This window comes from Taeniopygia guttata, chromosome 1A (genome assembly GCF_048771995.1).
Source record: "Taeniopygia guttata chromosome 1A, bTaeGut7.mat, whole genome shotgun sequence".
NCBI lineage: Eukaryota > Metazoa > Chordata > Aves > Passeriformes > Estrildidae > Taeniopygia > Taeniopygia guttata.
In genome coordinates, this window is record NC_133025.1 from 37,195,937 (window position 1) to 37,220,805 (window position 24,869).

A 24,869-nucleotide genomic window follows, 5' to 3' on the forward strand; every position below is an offset into this window, starting at 1 on the left:
GCCTGATCATAATGTTTGAAGTTAGACCCATACAGAGAGCCTTAACACTTTCTCCCTGTGGGAAAAGACTACAAAGAAAGTTAAGAAGCTTTCATGGTTGGAGGTTTTTTAAGGCCATTGTGAAACTATTGCTATGGGTAAGTTATTAGAGCCATACTGGGGTGCCACATCACCTAGAAGATTCATAGGATCTTATGAACTATGGAAGTTATACCCCTGATATTCCTGACCTGTCTATCTTCAATGTGAAACTGAATAATTTTGCAGAATGTTAGTGCTGAGCCTTATCAACATCAAGGACAGTGTGGCAGAGCATGCCTTGCACAAGATGTGCCCCATTGCCAATCTCAAGGGAGTCATAGTGTCATGATACTCTCCCACCATTTTTCTCTGCCATGCTCTCATCCCTGGGAATACTGATGGTCAAGAACAAATGCTGGTTTGTATCTGGGATTTGCTGGTTTGTATCTGGCATTTACTTTAACTGTACACAGAGGTTTACAGATGGCACTTGCTTTTGGTCCAGGCATACACATTGTCGTGTTTGAAATAGGTAAATGGGTATTGCCTCCCGTTTGTTCTCTCTCTCAGCCCCAAGATTCCACATCTATTATAACTGCACATAAACTAGAAACTCCATTTTAATAATGAGGTATTAGTACTGAAAATTGCTGTTGTGTCCTTCCAAAAAATTTGCATGGCATTTCCTATCAGCATACCCCGATAATAATTTCTCTATCTAGATTTCCAGAAATTCTTTAACAAAAACATAACTCTTATTAAGCATAAACCATTTTAAGTGCAGTTGATAATACTCAGGATGCAATTCAGTAGACATATCCTGTACACAAGTGAAAATCACAGTCATAGTTTTATACCTGGACCTGTCTCAAAATTGCTTTAATGGTATGGCAAAAATTGAGAATGTCCATGTGGGCACAAGAGGATTTTGGAAGAGAAAGTAATCTGTTGGGTCTCTAACACAGTCCTGGTCCCCACCCTTGCCAATGATAGTAACCACAGAGCAATATTTTGGTGTGAAGCCTCCCAGGTAGCCATCAGAATGCACCTTATGTGGTCATGGAGTTTTAATACATCTGAAGGCCAGTGACAATGGGAAGAAACATAGGGAAAAAAATCCTTATCTAAAGTTTTCCTACAGCAAAGCTTTCTTTACAGGTTTTGTAGAGCTGACTAAAACAGTAGTTTCTTACAACTCGTCCTCCCTGAACGTTTTCCTCAACCAGGTTCATTTGCAACATCCAGACTCTATAAAGATATTTGTGTTAACTTCCATGAAATATTTAATGAATGTGCCACTTACAGGAAAATATTATTATTACTTCTGCTACTAGTAGTACATGGAAGAGGCTGCAGGGAGTTTGAGGATTCTGGTTGCTTTCTGAAAATTCTGTCAGTGTAAACTCTTCGAGAGCTATCTGTGTTGACAATAAGGGCAGTATAGAAAGGATCATTTGAGTTAATTCTCAGAATATATTCTGGGGTTGTTCCCCATGAGTCTATCCGTAACCTGTAGCTCATGTGAAGTAGAAGATATTTCAGACACATTTCACCTGACTTAAGTCCACCTGAATTTAGGCAAGTGCTTGAGGTACTTAAACCAGAAGCTTCATCACCCTGAATGCTTTCCATAGTTTCTCTAGAGGAGGAAGTCACTAACTTCCCCCCCAAGCCTGACCACAAATATTTCCACCTAGTATTTTTCCTCATAGTGTTATTTAGCAAGAAAGTCTAAAGATGTTCCTGACTTGGATAGCTTGCTCCAGTTCCTTTAGACCTGTGCTTGCAGTGTTAAATGCATTTGGAAGACTATATTACTCTAAGTATCTCAAAATTATTAAAAGTCATTATTGAATGACTTTTTTGTGTCTGTTAAGAGAATAAAACTATAAAAAAGCTCTAACTCACATTGACTTTTATATTTGTAAGTGATTTAGTCTGTGATCCTTATGCTATCTAGAACTCTGCTTTATTCTGTGGTTGTGTGTATGTTAAATATCAATGTAAAATAGTGAATAATAAATTTGGTTCCACTGTAAAAAAAAAAAAAAAATGCCAGCAAAGAACATTTAATTACAGCTGTTTATGTTGAAAAGGCTGAAGACCACAGAACAATGTGCTGAATGGAACAAGCAAGAATTGCCACCCTGTGCTTTGCATGTTAAAAGTAATGAGGGCAGTCCAAACAAAATTATTTGCATTCTGTCCAACTTTAGCTTGAAAACACCATGCAGTTCCACAGAATAGCTTAATTGCCTAGTGTAGCATAATTGCCAGGCATGAGAAGTAATATAATTCACATGTCTGACTATGAAATGAACCAGAGAAAACTGCTGGGTTTTAACAGCTTGGTTTTGACTTACCTGGGCTTTACAGCTGTTGTAAGCATGAATCCAGACGTTGATCCCTGCAGTGGTATCTCGTGTTTCATCTTCCTGCATCCTGGCATTATGGTTTTGTGCATTCTGTGGATTTGTGAAACTGTCAAATGGGGGAAATCACAGGTGGGGGTGGGAACAGGCTGCACCTGAGAGTGCTATTTGGCTCTGTCCTGCTGTGCTTCAGATTCTGTGAAAACAGGGTGAGAAAAGCTATGTGTGCTTGGGAAGGTTATAGTACGCTATTGAATCTGATCTGCTTCTTAATCCAATAAAATGATAAATTTATGGAAGATTTTAACAGCTTAGTTTTAAAGACTACTTCCTATTTCATGGGCAGTTAATGCCTTAGGCTTATTTTTATTTCAGTGACTTTCCCCAGGATGCTCTAAATAATGAATAGAAAAATGGTCTCTAAGCATTATACTTTCCTTTGGTGACTGTGTTTGTAATATACTGCTTATCTGCAGAAGGAGGTGATTCTCAAAAGTTAGAATAGCAAGAAAAATTCAGTGTTTGGGTAACAAGCTGTCTGGTATGTGTTCTCTCATATAGTAGCTTAGTGTATGATTGTTTATATTCCTGTGATTTCCCAAGACACATGCATCTTCTGTTTATTTCCAGTTACTTTTGTAAAGGACTTGTCCTTATTGCTTGATTAGTCCTTATTACTATCATATTCAATTGTATGTGAACATAAATATGGATAAGAACAGGTGGCTCACACTGTGGTGTTGAGAATAACTACAATTTTGTTTCTTGTTGGAAAAATCCTTAGTCTGGGGAAGAAATTCTATCTCAGGGGGTACTATGCTATTAGTGCTTCTTTGTATCAATACTGATCTTTTGATTTTGTCTCATTGTTTGGTAGATCTCATCCTTGTGCCTTTTTCCTATTTGTAACTGGATCACAATAAGAAAGCTTAGGGATGGAAGTTGGCATTTTAAGGAGGATTTTTTTGGTCCATTTTTAATTTAGTGTTTTCCAGTTTTCTAGTGTTTTCAAATAGTCTTTGCATTTCTCTTTCCTATAACTTTTCCTTTACATTGATAGCTGGAATTCACTAGCTCTTCTCAGTGAATACTCTGTGTACTCACAGGGATGTAGAGGGGAATGAATGGGATCATATATTACTTCATCCTGCCAAGTACTAAATGAAACTCCAGTACCACTTGACAAAAACAAACAAAATCAAAAAACTAAAGCAAAACTAACAAACAAAAAACCAAAAACAAAACAAAAACACCCACCCCAAACCAAAACCACCATGGCAAAAACCACGCAAAATCCACACACACTAATGAACAGGTAATCCATTATAAAGAATGACAGAAAACTGTAAATGATTTTTTTTTTTATCTCAACAGGTTCACAGTCAGGATGTAACCTCCTGTAAAATGGAAACCTGTGAAGAACGATACAGATAGCAATTGGAGCTAAAAGTTGTGGATGAATATTTCTCTTCTTAAGCATCAGCTTTTAAAAACGCTATGGTGATTTGGAAAGTCTCAAGAGTGAACTGCAAAGTTTTCCTCAGCTCAGTCGATGCATTTCTTAGTAATTTCTCCAAGTCATTGATGTTCAGAGATGGTGTGTGATGGAAAAAACCACCATGTTTCTGTGTTTGTAGCCCCTGTTTTTTGGATTAGTTTGCTGCATTGTTGAACCGATTTCATTGTGAAGGGCAAAGAATGAATGTGATGGATTTATCTTCAGAGATGAACAAACATGGAAGGAATCCAGTAAGTCATAAACTAGAAGATCAAAAGAAGGTAAGATTGTTTTTAATTACTTAATTATATTTGAATGACTGGCAGACTCTTTGGTTTTCCGTAAGCTAGAAATGAATGTGCTTCAAGGATAAAGTAGCCTGCTATGCTCACATGATATTGCAATACAGAAAACTCCCTGAATTTGTCTAGCAAACTGTCTGTCAAAACCTGGACTTGCTGACCTGAAGCAAAAACCTGACATCAGCTTGAGACAGGGTGAGACCTTTGTTTTTGATTGTGGATGCATGGGCAGAACCCTTCTCATTCTGTCCTACACATAGTTCTGGATAATGTATTGTTCAGTTTTTATCCTTCGCTATCTAAGGCAGTTTAAGCATGTAAATTCATGCTTCCATAGTACAGGAAGTTCTTTCAGAAATCCCACTTCTGCAGCAGACTGTCCTAAAAAATCTCAGCTTCTAAGTTAATGTCCTTTACTTATACTCTGGTCTAGAAATATCTCTAATGCTTATTTCATAAACCACAATTTGATTTCTTAAGCTTTTTGGGGATAATAGAAGGACCCATGCTTTATTGGTGTTTTGGTACTACAAGAATGGATGTTTCCTGAAAAAATCTTTTTGCTTGTTTTGTTTTGTGGGTTTTCTCAATCTCTAGTTTATTAGCAGTTCAAAATGCTCTAATTTTATTTTTGCCTGGGTTCTAAGGTAAGGCTTGCACTGACTGGCAGCCAGCAGAGAGAATATGTTCTATGTAGCATCTGAGGCTGTGGTGTGTTTCATACAATGCCATGAAGTGAGATTTACTGGCCTCTTTGAGTTATTGCATAGTTTCAGTGGGACTGTCCAAATAGTGAATTGAAGTGCAGATTACATGCTTCATTGTTATACAGACTTACAATATATGCTTCTGGCTTGGGTATTTTTATTTTTAATTTTTGGTATGAATGTTTCTGTCTAATGCTTTAAATATTTTTGATCTTATTTGGGAAAAAAGTAGAAATTGGTGTAGCTTATGGAAAACATAAAACAATTGTAAGACCTATAAAATCAAATACTTGCTTTTAGCGTCTCTGAGATTTGTATGTGTCTAAGTCATTCAGTCATAGCCAATAACCCTCTAAAGTGCAGAGAACTGTAGGAAATATAATATGATAACACACGTGATGAAATTATTACAGAAAATATATTCAACCATATATATTCAAAATATATTGAGCATTTTTGTGTAATGGATGAAAGAAGTATATGATAAATGATAATTAGTTTAAAACATGGGTCTTTCTCCACTTCATAATTCCCACTCTTCTGTGGCACAAAAGAAAAGCTAAGAAATGTTAGCATTAATCTCACCATCTGGTGAACTGTTTTTTGAACCATTATTACGGTTCAAAAACTCTGGAAACCAGAATCTCCTTTTCCTCTACTCCCCCCTCTTATTTCAAAAGAATTTTTCCCCTTCATGCCTAATACCTGCAGATTCACTCTTAGACACAAACTCTTTGGATTGTGTAGGAGGGGAAGGTTTGTTTCAAAGAGGATCTATTATACCTCAGGGTCAAATCTTCTCTTTGAGCCAGTTTGTAGACATTTTATCCATCTGTAGAACTATGCAGTGACCACCAAAGGCTCTGCAGTTGGTTACAGGCTCTGCTTTTGTGCTGTGGTGGATGCTGAAGAAGTAAATGTAATGATAATAAACAGAAGTCTTGTTAGTTTTAGTTTCATTCAGGGATCTTTATTAGCAATTGAATATCATTGATATGCTAATATAATTATAGAAGCTAATATTTAAAAAAAAGGGTTTATAGGTGGTGGTGACACATAAGAAGTAGTAGTAATTTGGCTATCTCTTATTGCTGCATTGTCTCTAAATCACATTTTTACATAATTTTACATATTACCACTTTAGGAAATACTGTCTGACTTACTGGCTGACATGGGTGCCTTAGTTGCATACTATCTGGATCACACTAGGCAAGAATCAAGCTGAATTTCTTGGATACCATATGACCTTTCAATAAATAAAAACTATTGTATTCTGAAAAGACTCAACTGTTGTGTTATTGTTACTGTTTTCTGCATGAGCAATTTAGGAAAAAAGTCAAATTGAGAAAAAATTATATGTAAGACTTCTCAGGTAGCTTTAAAAATGCACTCTGTGCATTGGGATGTAACTTTTCTAATAATTTCACAGCTATGCTATATATAATAGCATTGCCTTATTTTTCTGTGGCCTGAATTTAGGCCAAAACAACTGTATTTAGATAAATTTTCATGTTGCTAGTATGTATGACACTCAAACTCCTTATCTCAAAACCCATCAAATGTTATCATTTGCATTTTAAATAGGCGCATACTTCCCTTATGGCTGCAGGTCTGTCCAGTTCCGTATCCTTCCTGTAGCTGCAAGATGCAATGACTTTTTTATGGACTTCTGGCAATGACTTGCTCACATTTGTGGGACTGGCATGTGTCCCTGGTCTGATGCTCACAGTAAAAGATGAAGCTTAGTCATGAGGTTAGAGCTTTCAGTAGCCATGAGGAAGCAGTAGTCTGATTTTTGTAGCTGAAGTGTGGGAAAAGGAGAGAGGCAGGCTAATAGTGTAGAGAGGAAATTGGTTTTAGAAAGATTGTCATTAATTAATTTGACCTCTTACAGAAAACACGCATAGGCCTTCCCCCTACAAATTCTTCTGTCTAGATGCGAAGCCTCAGGAAACATGGAATAAGCTGGAACAGGTGTCCATCATTTCTGTCTGTCCAAGGACCATGTGTCCATGATAACTGTGTCCAAAAGAAGCCTTTTATTCCTCCAGGCTTGATGTGCCAGCCATACTGCTTCATCCACACAGATATTTCAGGTTAAATGCTCTGCCTTTACATCTGCTAGCCCTTTCCACAGTGTCCGTATTAAATCAGTATTATATAACTCAAGGCTTTAGGATGGAAATGTCCATGAGCAGCAGGTCCATATATTACCATTTACAGTACGGTGTGCAAGTTCATGATTTTACCACACGGCAGAGATAGCCACAAACTAGGCAGCTTCTCTAAAATGACCATTTTAAAACCTGAAAGAGGCTGTCTTATCTGTCTGTATCTCATCATTCAGAAGGAGTCTTCTGTTTTCAAAATCAATGTTATAATTTATAATCTTCTGCCACATAGATGGTTTATGCTAGTAAGTCTCCAAAACACACATTCAAAATTTCCCAACTACTCCACTCATTGAATTTTAATGTTTTCCTTACAAAAACGTCCCATTGTGGCCATTTCTTTGACAGACTATCCTTGTTGCATTGTATCTTCAAAAAACACCTGCTTGCTGTAAGACAGGCAGAGCCAAGCCTTAGAATGATGCTGCTGCTGTGGCCCTGTTGAGTCTGGAGCCTGGGGGTGGGAGCCAGACTGTGGTTCACTGTGGGTGTGCAGATGTCTGTGAGGTAGCACATAAGTAAACAACACAGGTGGCTGTACCCTCAAGTATCATTTGTGTACTTGATCCCATGTAAATCTGTGAAATTGTTTCAGAAATACATGAATGTGCAAAATGTTTCCCAGTAACAATAATACTCTGTGCCTTAAATGTTTGGCGTCTGCTTTGTCTGCCAACTAATGCACTGCTTTCTGTTCCACTATGTCTAGGGTGTTTCTGACAAGCCCTCTGAGTCCCTATCCTGACTCACAACAAAAGATATGTGCCTGGATTTGAAATTCATTATGCAGAATACAGTAGGAATTATATTCTTGCAGAATTTCTTATTTCCAAAATAGGAGACTTTGAACCCCTGCACATCTTGTCCATGTCTTGGAATTCTGCTCATCCATAATGTTCACAGGGATAGTTTTTCATCACATTCCCTTTAAACTCTCTTGACTAAAGGTCTTGATTTTTCTGCTTAGAGGCAGATCCAAACCAAATGAAAACAGGAAAAATTTTAGCACTGCACCACCTCCTCTGCAAATATATGCTTTGAAGTTAAATGTGAGAAAGTATAACAATTGCTGTTGTTATACAGTGATTGAACAAATGACAATGTTTTCTTGTCAGAACAAATGACAATGTTTTCTTATCTTTCTTTTGGTAGGCAGGTGAGCCATTGTACCTGGAAGGACTTTCAAACAGACACCAAGGCTTTATTACTGGACAATAATTAAATATAACTAATTAGCAGGAATGGCAAGCAAGCCTTGTCTAGTGTTAGATGTTTTGCTGATCTCCCTGGTAGCTATTTGGAGATTAATTAGAAGTCCAATAATCAGTCAGGTTTTGCTTGATAGGGTAAAATAATTGTATACTCTTGAAAGCATCAGGCAGTGTTGATACACAATTCTTTAAAACAAAAAAGTCAAAAGAGAAGATTTAAAAGGGACACATATAACAGGATTAATCAGTATGTACATCACACTGTTCCTCTATCCCCTGTCTCCTTTGTCCTAGTCAATATTCAGTGCACGGGGCAGCATTTCAAGAAAATCAGATGTCGTCCTCATGAGGCAGTTGGCCCAGAAGCATATTTTATTCTTATGAACACTCTATTACTGCTGTCTGTGCTCCCCATTTTCACACCTCAGTTTTCATTTTTATGGCTAAATCTGTAGTCATCCAACAACTGTTTTGAAAATAATGGCATGAAGTCTTGGGCAGGCTAGAGTTGTTGCTATTCTTGTTTAATAATGCATTTTCATTTGAAGACCTAGGATCTGAATAATGTTGCTTGTTATGTGAATGAAAAGGTTGGTGTCTCCCATTTTATTTTTATTTCTCTGAGGCTGCTCTGAGCTTTCTATCCCTTCTCCTCGTAAGCCCCAGTCATTCCTACACATATGTAAATGTACACGTATATTTTGTACAGTTCTTTTCCATCTGCTCATCTGTCTGTCAGGGGATGCTTTGCAAACAACAGAGGTCTGCAGAACTGCTGAAGAATCAGAGGTTCATTAGGCTTAATGTTCACTGGTATCCCACATTGCACAACAACCGGTAGGGGTTTTGTGGTTTATTTTTCAGGACATATAAGTGTCTTAACCAAAAATAGTGCAGCAGGGGAATGGTGGGGGTCATCAAGGCTGAGGGAAGATATTTGGGTTTTTTTGCTTTTTAACTTTGATAACCTAGAATTAGGCACAGATAAGAAGAGCCAACATGGCTGATAAGAAGAAATGGGCAGTAGGGATAAAACTACAGTTGCTTTTCTATATCTGATTGTCATATATTACCTCTGTCATTCCTTCCTTTAAGCTTTCTCCCTCAATCTTCCATGTGTTTTCTGTTTCAAAAGTTTTGCTAGAAAGACTTGAATTATCTCCCTGTCTATCAAACCTCCCTGGGGCCCCACCACCTGACTCTTCTCACTTTCTGAAATTGTTCTGTGCACATTGCTAGGGAAGTTCTAATTTAAAAAAAAACCAAAACCACACAAACTTTGCAGTCTTAATAAATGAAGTTAAATATAATTTTATGGAATATGAATCCATATTTAATCATTTATAAAGTAAACTTATGTCCTCTGCTACATATTACAGGGCTTTTTCTTCCTTTTGGAGAGCCATGATGTAAAAAAGATTGTACATGTTTCTCTTTTATTCTTTTTCATTGCCTTCCCCAAGCCACTATTTGCAAGAAAGACTTGATTATAGAGAAATATTTTGTCCCAGTGCTGCACCAAAACAGCTAAGAAATTAAATACTGATTAAATTGATTATTTTCTTAAAATGATACTGACTAGCTGATTTTAAAAAATATTTTGTTAGCATGCCTTGGTTTTGTAGATGGTTGCTTTCCTTCTCAACTGCTATCCATTTTATAGCTGTTGCTGTTAATGTGTATGTGATAACTGAATAAAACTTGGTTTTATTCAGAAATAACAAGTAAAAGTTGTACAGGGTGTCATCACTGCCTGGTTGGAAGGCAATCAGCTGCTTTGCAGCTGTTACTGCTGGTGGATTTTTGTGTAATCAGATAGCTGAAATGAATACTATTCTATCTGTATGTACACGGCATGGCTTGGGATATGCACTGCAGTGTTGAGTGAGAGAAGAAGGTGGCTTCTCTCTTGGGTTGATTATTTCCCTCCCTCTCCCCACTGAAAAAATAAACAGACTGACTGGCCTTGGTCTTCACTTAATGATAAAGACACAGTTTCTAATCTCTGCCAGTTACTTTGCAAAGGTAGATTTAAGTGTCTTGTCTCAAATAGTCTTCTCTGATGTAGAATGAGATGCAATGGTTAAGAAGCAGAAAACTGTGAAATTAATGAAATTAGTATCTCATGATTATAAAAGATTCCCTAGGGCACCTTGGTGGTTACAAGCTACCTAAAAGGTTTAAATATGTCAAGTAGAAAATACTTTACACTATAAATCCTGTTTTTTTATTTTGTTGAGCCTACTTTTTTAAAGCAAAGCTTTTATTAGCCTCAGAACGAAGAATATTTTAAGTGATAATAAATAGCTAAGCAAGTAAATGAAGTTTTCTTTTTTGTTATTGTTGTTTCTCTACAGTGGCACTAAAAAGCAAGGAAATCAGTTTTAATTGTTATTTAGTATTTTCCTGCTCTTAGCATTGTTATTTTTCAAATTGTTCTCAATAATACTTGTTTGTCTGGTTTTGTCCTGAAATCATTGTCTGGCAAAATGTTATAAACTTCAAGCATGAAATGCTGAAGTAATCTGCAACCTTGTCCAATCTTTTGTCTTCTAAGAAGGAGCATAAGCTTGAGAAGCACTTGGAGATGGCACTATACATGGAGAATCTGAACTTGGCCTTCTAGCTGATCCCTTCTCTTGCACTGACATTGTTTTGGGAATTTTATCACCCAGTTTCATGAAGACCATACCTTCAAAAAGGTGTTTTGAGCTTTCTGCTTCTTGAAATCTCATCTTCGTGATAGGTTCCATAATGAGTGCATTAGCACTCAGCTATCCTGCTTGCTGATTTTTAAAGTATTTTCCTAAATTTTATTAATTATCCTTTATCAAACCATGCATTTAGAGGAAATGCCTATTTTCATGTTCCCCTTCCCTTGAACTTGCACTTCCTATGGAATTCTTCACTATGTTGAACATGCTTCATATAATAAAGATTAATAAAAGAATGGCCAAAATTCCTCCCAAAATGTTGGAAGAAGTAAGTAAAAATCACCTGAACCTTTTGCTTGGAGGACTAGATTTGAATCTCTGAAAGACAAAAAAAATCACTAGAGCAAGATTGACATGGATGCAACTAAAGCTTTTTTCAATTTGATAATTTTTCTACTTTAAGTGGAAAGTACTTTGTTTACAAAGTAATTGGGAAAACCTGCTGCTGCTGTTGTTATTTTTACCATATTTGCATTGAGCTAGTTTCTTGAAGTCACTCTGCTAACAATACCTTGAGATTTAAGTGAATCTTAAATTCAGGTCAAGGACTCTGCAGTTTCCTTATTATCTCTGCTGTCTTGCAGTACAAGTAATGCATTGTAAGTGTTGTTGAATCTGTATGTCATATGAGGAAGTCCTACTATTTGCTTCTCTAATTCCCCTGGAAGGGTAATTTTTGAAATTGGAAGGAGAAGCATCTGCTGCTGCTGCAATATCAGAAGTAAACAAATGAGGGGCTGTACTGTAGTGTGCATTTGTGGGAGGGATATGAAGATATTTTTAAGATTGCATTTTATAAACATTAAAGCAAGAATTTTCTTGTGAAATTGTAGTGTGTCTGCTTATAGAGCAGAGTTAATAATCTTTTAAACTCATTCTAGGTAGGTCTACCCTAAAGCAATATATGACAGGACAACCTTGCCTGGTACTGTGGCTTTTAGCTTCTGAATAAAATCATCTGGTGGAACACTGAGTGATTGCCAACAATAATTAGTAGTCCCAAATTAAACCAATTCTTGTTTTCTTACATACAATATGTAAATACACACTGTGAATAGAGAAAATGAGAAAGGCTTGTATGAATGCAGAAATTATGCACAAAAAATTTAAAGCCCAGCTCCTACAAATGAGTTTTTCCCTAGGATTTTTGTGTCCTTACTGAAAGAAATGTGTGTGAAAACCTTCCCAAACCTCAAAAGTAGGGACAAGGTATACTGTGAAGGTTGCATTAGTTTGTCATGTAAGTTCACAGTGCACACAGCCCTTGAATATGAATCTCTAGAGTCTGGGTATTGTACCAGAATGGAAGTCTATGCTTTATTACAGCTCAATCTGAAGTGCCAAGGTGCATTCATGCTGTGATCCAATAAAAGATTAATAAAAGCTGGGAAGATGCTTTATTTTTATCGTTTTAATGGTTAGGTACTGATGCTGGCTGTTCTCCAGTACTCAAGTAAAAAGAATGCAAAAGCTGGAAAGTGCTCTGGAAATGGTTCTCATTTTCTTCCTTCCTTTCACAGCTAGTTACTGGCAAGCACATATATATAAATTTTTATTTAAATATGTATATGTACCATGTAATATAGTTATGCTCTGTTTCTTTCAGGTAAATGAGAAAAGCTTCTTTACTAGAAGAGAAGCTCATAGAGCGACTGAGTTTAGTACCAATGTTTCCTCTATTTCACATCTAGGTCTTGTGAGTTTTGTTGTTGGGGGGTTTTTTGGTTGTTTTTTGGGTGGGTATTTTTTTTTTTTTACTTCAGGATACTCTACAGTTAGTTAAGCAAGCCTTGGAAGATTCTTTTTGTAGCATGTTAAGGGTAATAAAATTGTATCTCAGTAGGGACTGGTGTATGCAAAATCCCAATACTTTTTTAATATTACGAGTCCTTGATGTCTTCTAGAATTGTCAGTATTGGGCACAGAAATGTTTCTTAATGGCACTTTTACCTAAGTGACCAAATGTAGATTTTACCAGGGTGAGGGACAGCTCCAGAATACAGGAATATATCAAAAGTTTGTAGCAAGGCAGTTGTTGTGCCAATTTAACATTTATTATTTTTGATGGAAAAAGAAACCTGCACTTGAAATGCAAGTCAGCAGGCTGTCTTTATTAGTTGGACTTTTAGGTATTATTTCTTCTGCCTGCTTCTCCTTTCCTTTTGTTGTTACTGTTGTTTTCTCCTTTCTCTGTCAGGAGTATTCTCATTACTTGTCATCTTCCCTCTGTCCTTGTTGCATGTTTGTTGCCCTCTGTTTTGTTCTTGTTTTTCTTCTCCTGTGCTCAACTAACCCCAGCTTATCACTTTTTAAAGTATCTGTGCATGTACAAACATGCAGATAACTGTGTGAATATGCATACATGAACAAGCATAGCTGCATGTATATTTTTATGTATAAGTATTTTGAGAGTGTGCTTATATATAAGCTTGTAATATGGACAACAGTGCTTAGGAAAATCTCGAGTGTAATTGAATCTGAAAATGTTTTTCTTTATTCATAGTCCATTTGTTGGATTTTCTGGAAAATAGTATCTGTAGTGTAAGATCTTTGTCACACTGTGTACCTGTGTGCACATTTGTGCAGTGCTTAGAACAGGAATCATAGCTAGAGGGCTCTTGAGTCTTTTAAAACACTCGTAGTAAGTATGTGATTTAAACTATTTTTGACGTATTTTTTTTTGGTGGTGATGGTGTGGAATTTGTGTGTTTACTTCTTCTGATAGATCCTGTCAGTGTTCTCCTCCGCAGTCAGAAGCATAGTTGTTGCTCTTAGCCCTTGATATAAGAGGTGTAGCCTTAAATTACTATTGGTCATCTGACTGACATGGGTTCAACTTTCTCTCCTGTCTGAATCACTACATTGATGCCACTAGTAAGTTGCATGGTTAGTCTGTGACAATTAGTCATTAGTAAGTATGGTGGAGGCATTGTGCCAAGAAAAGAGGACTGGGGGGAAGCTGCCAAAAATCTTTTTTTGTTGTTTGGAATTGTCTGATGTAAACACTGTGTCCATAATGTGTAATTTGGAAGGGATAATTTTTAGCAGGTGGTATTTTTGGCTTGGTTGAAGAGGTCAGGCGACTTTGGATTTATTGTTGGCATTGTAAATGAGAAAAAAAAGAGAGTTGCAATGCACAAACACAAACCACCCCTATAGACCTGCTGCTGCCCCTCTCCACCAAAATCTGGCCACAAAAATCCAATACAAGGTATCAGATCAATATTAAGTCACAGTTTTGGAAGGTGGTAATTTAGTTTGCCTGAACATAATCTGCATCTAGAGTGGAGCAGTTACAGCTTTGTGAAACATTATTTCTATCTGTAGGTGTTATGCAGTAGCTTAATAATATAAATATTCTTATTGCTATATGGTAGCTGCTGCATTATTGCTTTTAGGAAGGATTATGTAAAGGTTTAGGCAAAAGACTGAAGGTCTGTTTCTCTTTGCTTCTTCTCTTCTTTGTCATTTTTCTTTGTATCCTCAGGGAAGTTGCTTAAACTCAGTTTTATTCATCTGTAAAATTAAAAGATCTTCTGAATCATTTATCATTGTGTTTTCTCAGAGCACGAAGATCATCATATTGAAGGTCAAATATATTTACCTAGTGCTTAAAATAAATATATAGCACTCATGGCTATTTATTTGCATTGTGGAGTCTCAATCATGAATCAGGATGCAGTTCTGCTGCTGCTGTAGGAATACAGTAAAAAAGACTGTCTGGTTTAAAGACCTTACAGTTTGCTTGTAATATCCCTTGATTCCATCCTTGTGTTTAATCCCTAGAGATGAATGTGTCTCTTTCTTGGTAGAATGTGATCTCCTATACAAAAACACGTGTCGTTTAGAAATATGTGTGAGGGAGGAGGGAGAAGATTGCGCACAGAAAAGAAGGACTATACAGGCTTTTTCTTTGTCATGCTTACCAAAATACTTACCATACCTTAGCTGTTACTGCATTGTATCTCTTTTTTTTTAAATCCTAGTTTCCCAGTAGTAATCTAAATATGCTCTCAGGAACACAGGAACCTGTTTGACTGTATATTAGATAGGGGAATACTTTCTTAATTAGTTCAATTTGGATGATAGATAAAGTAGATGGCACTTGCTTGTCATTGTCTACTGCAACATGGCTACTTTTTACAATGCTACTTCTCTGTGTATTTCCAAATGGTCACATAAAGAAATAATTTTAAGATGACCAAATTGATCAGTCAGAGGAATGGAAGATAGAAATAATAGAAGAAAATTGCAGGATTTTCCTAATGTTTCCCTTTGTGAGTGTAGACAAGTGGGATTGTGTTCTTTTTTGAGAGCAGATGGAGCTGGTTACAGTTTGCTTTGGAGTAGCAGCAGTCCTGCTGTAAAATGAGACTTCTGGCTCAAAATCCAGAGGAGCTCGATTCTTAAAAAATGCACCAGTAATGCAAGCTGATTTTCAGAATTGACACACATACAAAAAAAAAAAATTACAATAAAATTATGCATGAAAGAAACACTCATGAGTTATAGCTTTAGGAGTTAATATTACATCAATATTTTATTTGCATTTATTTGCATCTGTTGCAAAAAAGGATTTCAATATTCCATGCTACCCCATGTTCAACCGTAATGAGCTAAAATGGTTTGTAAACATGATAAACATAAATAATACCAAGAGCCAGATTGCTAAGTGGTTCTATAATCCAGAAGTACCAAAGAGTGATTATGGAGATCTCAGAGTTCATTTTAGTCCATGCAAAAATAGTGTATGTCTGCTGTGCTCCCTTCTCTTCTCCCCTAGTGTTTTTATTTGCTTTTGATTAGCATTGCTGTAAACAAACTATTAACCAGTAAAAGAGATGCAAAATACCTTTAACAATAGTCTTTTTTCTTGCCCTTTACTTATCTGTATATTTCCATCAAAGGATTAAAGCAAACCAAGTCATTGCTCCATAACGTGTATCTAATAAGTGTGGCCAATCCAAATTTGATGTGTCAGAAATCTTGTGTTATCTTGATATGTCACAACTAGAAAGAAAGGAGGAGTTGTCATTCTGCTAACATAGAACAGCTGGCATAACAGTCTCCAAGTTGTGTGTCCCAGGACTTAATTTATTATGAAGGTAAGTTGAGTCGCAGATTTTTAACTGTTAAATTTTCAGCTCTGGCTGTGCTGCTTGCCTGGGTAACAACAGAATTTCAAAGGAGCTAAAAGGGAAACCATGAAACATGTTTGAGGGGTGCTAGTCTTAATTTTTATTTTCCTTCACTGTAAAGGAGTCTTCTGTGACTGAAGTTGATTTCTCTGACAGCTGCCCAGGGAAACCAAAGACTCTTCTGTGTGGTAGTCAGTCATGTATACTATATGATTTCTTTTCTTTTGTATCTTTAGATTATTCTCTTAGAAGAATTTTTCATAATAAAACAACAACTGATGCCTCATTAAGGGGGAAAATAAGTCCATTGCTGCCATTTAATATTTTCAATAAGTACTTGTTTCTTCCTATCATGAGATCCTTGTGAGAGGAAAAGGAGAGGTGGACACTGATCTTGTCTCTCTGGTGACCAGTGACAGGACCTGAGGGAATGGCCTGAAGTTGTGTCAGGGGGGTTCAGGTTGAATATCAGGAAAAGTTTCTTCACCCAGAAGGTGGCTGGGCACCAGAACCAGGGAAGTGGTTACAGCACCACACCTGACAGAGCTCCAGAAGTGTTTGGACAATGCTCTCGGGCACATGGTTTGATTCTTGGGGGTGTTCCTCTGCTCCTGGAGGAGTTGGACCCGATGATCCTTGTGGGTCCCTTCCAACTCATCATATTCTGTGAGATACTGGTTGTCAATGTATTTTTGATAGGCTGAACTCCCATTTTGCTTCTTCCTTATTTATTGGAGTGTGTTTTTGGGAATGTGGGCACCATATTCCTAGAAGTACACCACTTGAATCATGATGGTTCCAGTAAAGAAAAAGAACAGAGGGTTGCTAGTTCTTCATGGTAAACTGCCCTCCCACCCCTACCAATTTTTAGACTTGAAAATTTATTTCTCTGTGGTTTTTTTTAATGGTGTTTAAGATTTTTGCCATTTAATAACATAGCTAGTGATTGAAGGGGCAGGTACCATTTGTTATATTTGCAAGACACTGAAAATTTTGGTACTGTATCTACAAATGCATCCTAATAAGTTCTCTAGGCATGTGCCATGAGTGTTTCTAACATCATGTTTTTCAAAATCAAATCAGTAGCTGCACATGAATTTTTTTAAAGAGGTGTGGTATTGTTGGCAATCTTTTGGTTTAAGTTGTGCTTGGATTTACATTAAAATACTTCACAGTTATACTCTAAAGGTTTAATTACTCAGACCTCTAGATAACAATGGGAATCTTTCCAATGATTTTTGGCAGGCTTTCTGTAGCATTTCAATTTTTGATGGAACATTTTTTTTTCAAGACATAGCATATTGGTTAATTTTTTTTCTGGTTTTGTTTGTTTAGCTCACCAAACAACCCAAAACTAAACAGGCAACAAGCCCAAATGTGTCTAGTCACAGCAGGTGAGAGTTACAATCTCCATCAGTTGCTAGTTTATGTGTATGCATGCAGTCTGTGACAAAACTTTGGCCCTGGGGTTACATTAAAGTAAGATATTTGTAGCTGTTAACTTTTTTGAGAACAACCTTTCAATTTTTCAGGCAAAGTCTTACCAATCTGCCAAAGCTATTGTAGGGCCATTAAAATCCACAGTCTTTTTTGTTACCTCTTGGAGAGCATTATTTAACTGGATTTGAAAAAAAGAAGTCTTAATAACAAATAATAATAACAATTATTATTACAATTCATATTAAAATATTAATAAAAATTATTAGCATCCAAAAGTTGGAAAAGGAGGTTCCTCAATATCTTTGCTTTTAAGGCAATGATGCAACAATGCTTTTAAAGACTGAAAATCTTCCAAACCATATTTTGTCTGAATGAGGCCCTTAAATGAGACTGACTCTTCATACAAGGATTGAATTGATTGAATTGCCTCTAATGTCGTTTGGAACAAACACATACTCTTCTAGAGGAAACATTTTCGTGTTTCTTAAAATTCTTCATTGAATGTAGTTTGTGTGTTGATTTGTTTAACAGAAGGTCCAGAAAGCAGAACATGAGCTGGTACATAAATACAAGATAATACTCTAATTTTACTTAACATTATTTCTCATATAGTCACTTTGCTGATGAAAATTTATCAGGTTTCTCCTGATCTACTGGCTGCTATCCTTCCAGAGCTTCCCATCTTATGATTTACAGAGTTCACTGTTACCACGTGCAGTACACCCAACCTGCCTTGATAGAAAAGGGCAGTCTGTGAGTTAAACTGAAGGGGCTGACATAGGTCTGGGTGTTATGAGTATTCTTCCAATGGAGTGAGCTGGGGGAGAAGGCTGTTTAGAAAGTGCTTGTGCCCTGTGTTTTCTGGGCTATCCCATCAGTGGCTGCCCCACAACACATCTATCTGGTCCTATGTCTTGGTGAATAAAGTCTTTTTAAGAAGCTAGAGAGTGTACATGACAGCAGGGAGGAGCAGCTTTTCCAGTCATTCCTCCTCTTATAAACACCTTATGAACACCTGCTCTTATAAACACCTTTGTCAAAGGTCGTCTAGCTATTGGGTGGTGGATGAAGGAGGTTGATGAGAAATTGATGCAGATGAGGTTTTTAATTTGTTTTTAGAATTTATGTGGAAAGATTGTTGTAAAAGTGTTTATACAAATTTCAGGGTAGGATAATGAGACTTGTGACCTTAGAGACAATTATAATAATTCCTTATATTCTCAATATCAAATAAAATTTTTGGTACAGTATTTTTTATTTGGTTTGTGATGTGATACTTAAATTTTTGAGCTTGTTTTATATAGTGTTTATTACCTTTTATTAAAAGTGTGAGCTTTTAGATCTGTAGAAACTCAGTTTCTGAGTGCTATTGACATTACCTTGAAAAAATTCATGCCACCAATACAGAATCAGCTGATGCCTTATTTTTCAAATATACATGCATTGCATGCTAGCTTTGAAAACCCAACTGCAGTAAAATCCAGACTTTTGGTGCTGTAAATTATTCTCCTCATGAAAATACACTGGCATATTAATGTTTGTGGCAATTTCAGATAGATACATGCAAATATCAGGTTATTTTTTTCCCTTTCAGAGAGGTTGGAATTGGGTTTTTTTGTTATGTTGTAAGTGTCCGGGTGTCCATTCATATGGAAATGAATGCAAAAGATGAGAATATCTGTTCTACAGCTTCATGAAGCTGACTCCTCAGGTAGTGTGGCTATAAAGGCCAATGAAAAGAAAATCAAGGAGTAAATTATCAGGGAAAAAGAACATATTCTATTATTTAAATAAAAAGTTAAATAAACTGTCATTTAACATGCATTTCATGTCTTTATCTACAGCCTGGAAATTTCAAGTAAGTTTTTATATATTTTTTAAAATTTATTTTATACTCTTGACAGAAATAAAGAATCATCTGATTATCTGATTTGGGTAAACTTTAGGACTGGGTTGTGAAAGGAGAATTTTTTCTATTAAGTGGCAATGCATACTTGCCTTTCCTTGCAGTTTACTATTTTTTAGAATCACGGATGCCTATAAATGTACTAGCTTTAATCAGTAATGTTGATATTATCTTACATTGTTTACGTGGTATCCAGTCTTTCCATTCTACAGTATTTTGACAGTTTGACAAATAAAAGTTTTGATAGATAACGGGAAAAGATATAATTGGGAGGGAGAGACTGTCTACTCATAGAATCAAGCAAGGAATGAATGAAAAATCAGAATACTAGGGGCTAATGGAACCTCTGTGTTTGTGCAACACAGTACATTGTATGCTGGAGGACACTGACAAACTGAGGAAACACAATCCCTGTATGCTTCCACCATAGCCCAAACTCATTGAAATTGCTGAAATTATGGTAACAATTGGGATTTAACTTGTTGATGTCCTTAACTAGATGCTTATTGCTCATCTTAACAGTGTTAGTCTCTTTTTGTTACTACATTCAGTTTTGTTTGCCTGTTTTTTCATTCTTCTTTTTTCTCTTAAACCATACTTCTGTGGTACTTAATCCTAAACTGAGGGCTCTTTGGGACAGTGACTTTTTGTTGTCACGGTGTGTCGATGCAGTGCTTGGTTGATCTAAATTTTCAACTTATATTTTCACTTGTAGGTTAGATATCTTAAAGTTAAGAAAATATGATTTATTTATGTATTTACATGCTGATAAGAAAATAAAGATGATCTGACTTATAGCACAGGGTGGAGATCTGTCTAGTGCTGTCATCTTGCAGGTAGGCACCTGCTGGATGTTTGTGTGCTTCTTGTAAATGTATCCATCTTCAGTTTGGCCTTGATAGCCAATGCCCCAGGGAAGAACAAATAATTACTAACGTTATTTCATAGTAATTTATATTTAAGAAGATTTTGGAATTAGGAGTCAGGGCCAGAAAATCACATGATGGTAAATATTCCTTCTACACATACAAATTATAGGCTGAATTGAAAAATTGTCAGTCTGAAGTTGCATAAGTAAGGTAAGCAGCCTATTTTGAATAGCTAGTCTACTTTAAGAAGTTTCCAAAATCAGACACCTTTCTTAAAATTGAAATTATGCACACTCCCACTGTAAATGTCCTGAATAAAATGTAGTATTTCAAGGCTATGAATCTATCAATAAACTGGATATATTCTAGTATATTTTTAGTGTAGAACAAGCTGACAATTAGAACTACATTCGAAAGGTAGAGTGCTACTGAATAACCTGATTAGGTTGTGTTTGTTAATGAATGAGTAGCTGTACTTCCATTTAGAGACATGATCAAAATAATGTAATAGAAAAGGTAGCTTTTTTGGGATGACATAAGGTGCTGTGTTCAAGACTTGAACTCGCTACACTGATTTTCACTCACAAAACCTTGCCTCAATATTTTTAGCATTTATTCTACTTTATTTTATAAAATAAAAAAAGTGGCTTAAAGTGTGAGTTACTGTATCCCTCCTGTGTTCCCTCCTTCCCTGCTCTTTGTTTTGTGTTGCACAAATTTCATAGCATTTCATCTCAGGGTTCAAAGTGAATGCTTTCAATTACAGAGCAGATTTTTTTGTTGTTGTTTTTTCTAAAGAAAATACATATGCTTAGATGGTATATAAATTAGAACAATGTCTTTCATGTTTAAATAGTGCAGTTAATTAATGCTGAGAGGCCATGGAAATAATTTTATCTTCCTTTTACTATGATTTAAGTGAGAGTAGGTGGCAATGACAATTAGACAGAAAGAGACTTTTGGAAGAAGCAAATGGTAATATGCAGAAAGTCCTAACTGTCTTTTTGTGATTTTTTTTGCATTACTCTTGCAGTGTTTGTCTACCTTAGGTCAGACATGGTGCCTGTCACCACGAAAATGTAAATGGAGTAATTATTTTTGTGTTGAAGTCCGAGTACCAGGCTGGAATCTATGTGAGCAGGTTGAGAATTTGTAATTATCTGTATCTTATTGTACAGTATCTTTGCTTTTTTTCCCCAAGGAATGGATTGTCCCAGTCATGATGCAAAGGTATGGTGTAGTTGTAGTCTTCTGAGAAAAGAAGATGCAGAGGACTTTAGGCATTCCGACTTGAAACCTGTAACTGTGTGATGCTTGAGCTAGAGAAAAGAGGAGGAGGGGAGGAAATATTTCAGCTATTGCCAATAGACAGCATATTTGAATGTACTGAAAGCAATCTTGTAATTTATCCACTAGAATACAGGATATGGTTTGATGGCTATACTGTATTCTCCTGATATTTTGTCACAATTAAAGTGACATCTGCCAGAATACCAACAGGTCGCATAAACTTTTTCCTGCACGAATATGTAGCTCTAATGTATGGAGATGACCCCAAACTGGAAGCACATATTGAAGTTTCTTGAGAAAGTCTAGTGAGGCAAAGCTTTTTATAATTATTAGGAAAATATCATATGTTGTTATGTATTCTCATTTAGCCTGAGAGTCTCTAGATAGCAGTAGAGAATCATCTTGAGATGGATTATGTTATTGTCTTCTAGGTTTTTCTAATGAAGGATTCTTCTTCCTCTTGTGGTTCACTTATTGAACATGTAGTCTCAAAAGCTTTATTTCAATTTCCTTTCCTTAAAAGGAAGCATTTCTGTGGCTTGGGATCCACATAGCAAATTCTGTCAATAAGTGATTCTTACATCATTCTTGCCACATTTTCTTTCCCTGTGTTCTGAAGGCTGGGAGAAAAAGTCATGATGTCAAATAACAAATATTCTAAAGTTATATTTGGAGGAGGTCAACAGTGATGAGAATAAAAAAAAATATCCCACAAGACAATTGTGATGGTCTACTGATTGTACAAGAATTTTCCTGATAACAGAAGACAGAGATGCCATTATTACTTGTGTTTAAAACTGTCTGAATCTTTTTGTACAAATTTTGTAATTATTTATAGTTGTACAATTATAAATGCAATCATTTTAATGTTTTTGCTTAGGCATTATTATACAGCCAATGTACAGAAAATGAAAGTCAATGGACTCTGTAGAATTTTTGGTACTGCTTTGAGAAAACCTTGCCTTTAGCTGTATCTGTGCAGTTGCACTGGAAGATAAGAGCCTATTGTCTGAGAACAGCTGAAGTCAAAATGTAAAGACCTTTAAGTCACACATCTGCTACTGAGAGTAAAATTTGATCAGCAGGAGTTATTTTCTGCAGTTGGTATTACACCAGCTAAAAACAAAAAATTCTTGATTATCAGTTTCAAGGTGAGGTGAAAAGCTTCTCTCTGCTCCACGTACATTTGATCTGTGTATCATGGGAGAAGTCCAAAATGTTTTACATTTTGCTTTCAGAAGTGTAAGTGTTGTGATTGAATGCAGCAATAGAAACATGGAGTATTTAGTGTTTCTAGCCTTTCCAGCAACCGTGATCAGCCACTTTATGCTGCTGCTGTAAGTGAACTCATTAATGTTCTTGATTACACAGCCTACCTGTGAACTATAGAAAAGTTCAAAAGGAGAGCATTTCTGAAGAACCTTTTGGGTAATTTTGTATTTTTCATGATGTCTTACACCGCTTCTCCCTAGTCAGAAAGATAAATGTGTATGTATAAAGATTGCTTATTAGAATTTAACCAAATGGATACTGAATTAAATACATGTACTTTTTATATTTTCCCTATTTTCGTAAGAAATAAGAAAATACAAAGGAAATAAGCTTTAAACACTCTTCTAGCCCCCTAGTACTTAGAATAGTATTTTTTTGACCTTTGAGCAAAAGTAGTGGGGTATTGAATGTACACACACTCAGCTATTTTGACAGGATTTGCTTCTATGCGATTACATTTTTGAAACAGCAGGAAGAGAGGGCTCCATACATTCAAAATAAAAGTTGACTAGGTAGTATTGCGGTAGAGATGCTTTTTCATCTTTCTTCACAAAATTCAGTCTTTTGATTTAGAAGAATTTTATTATCTCATGGGGGATTCTTTTCCCCTCGGGGCTTGATAGGTAATTCTGAGTTGTACTTTACTAAATGAATTTGGCTATCAGTTTTCCTTTTATCATCATTTACACTATATTTGAAACTAATCTGTATTTTTGATGAGCATTAATCTAGAATATTTCTCTCTAACAAAGATAGGATAATAAACTCCTTATTATAGTCCTAATCAATTAATGTATAGTTGGAGTTGAGTAAAAAGTGTCTTTTTCTATTTTTAGTTTTTTGCTGATAGCCATTCTGATTTAATATTTCAGACTCTACTAGTAGCTTAAAAACGTGATAAACATGAAAATACAGATTAAAATTTCTACTATATAAGTATTAATTTAATCTTTCTGGAAAATTATTTTATAGCTTCTAAAATGCATTGTAAATGCTGTAATTACTACAGTACTGGCTAAATAACTAATTAAAATTATAATGAGGAAATCAATTGAACATTAGTCTTGTGATAACCATTTATCATCATATTCTGTTATCAGTGTACATATAGGTGTACACTGAATATATTAATATATTTATGAACGAATATATGCACTTAGATTTGTGTATATGTATGTAAATCTGTGTAACATTTTTTCGTACTACAGTAAGATACAGAAGTCAGTTGTAGTCCTTCAGCATACCTGTGCTTCAGTGGGTAGTGGTGGGTGCTTGTACAGCACCAGTTTTTATTTAAATGTACACTTTAGAAACATTTTTATCATCAAACCTGAAAAATAAATAAATGCATGTAAAGAACAAGAATTGAAGAACAATGCCTTTGGAAGGCACTGAATGAGCTGACTCAATTTGCTTATGAATTACTAGAATTCTGATCTTAGTTTTTAAAAATAACTTTCAAGCAAGTAGCAGATACAGTGGGAAATTAATACAGTTGTATCATGTCAGGCCTACTCACAGTGTACTAATAAAATTCATAAATATTTTAAAACTCCAGAATTTTTTTAATAGGTGTGCAGATAAGAAGTTCAGGATCATTGCTGTTTAACATATGTGAGCCACTGTAAATAGCAGGAATGTCCCTGGCTATTGCGAGGTTGTCAGAGTATCTACTGCTGCCTCAAGTCAGGTGGAGAAAGGCCACCCTGAAATGAACCACAGCATTATTTGTGCTGCTCCCCCAGCTGTCTCTGTGTTGGAATCAAGGTGGGGGATCCCATGCACTAAAGCACCTGCAATTTATCCTACTGTGTACTAGAAGAATCTGGACAATTTCTTCCACCCAACAGACATGTCTCTTTGAAATACTTAAGCTGTGCTTTTCTATTAGTATGCCTAACAGGCCAGGTGGAGTACACCCTGTAGTTTTTATCACTTTTTACAGTGAACAGAAAAAA

The 24,869-nt window shown here is 36.0% G+C and overlaps 1 protein-coding gene across 12 annotated transcripts in view; it reads left to right on the forward strand.

Annotated features, from left to right (window-relative positions):
- NAV3 (neuron navigator 3) overlaps positions 1–24,869 on the forward strand; it is a 521,462-nt gene that overhangs the window by 134,569 nt on the left and 362,024 nt on the right. For all 12 annotated transcript variants that reach the window (XM_072923966.1, XM_041713781.2, XM_041713789.2 and 9 more), the window contains one exon: positions 3,768–4,172. In XM_072923966.1, the coding sequence (XP_072780067.1) occupies positions 4,092–4,172 (81 nt within the window). In that variant the 5' untranslated portion in view covers positions 3,768–4,091. The remainder of the gene's footprint in view (positions 1–3,767; positions 4,173–24,869) is intronic.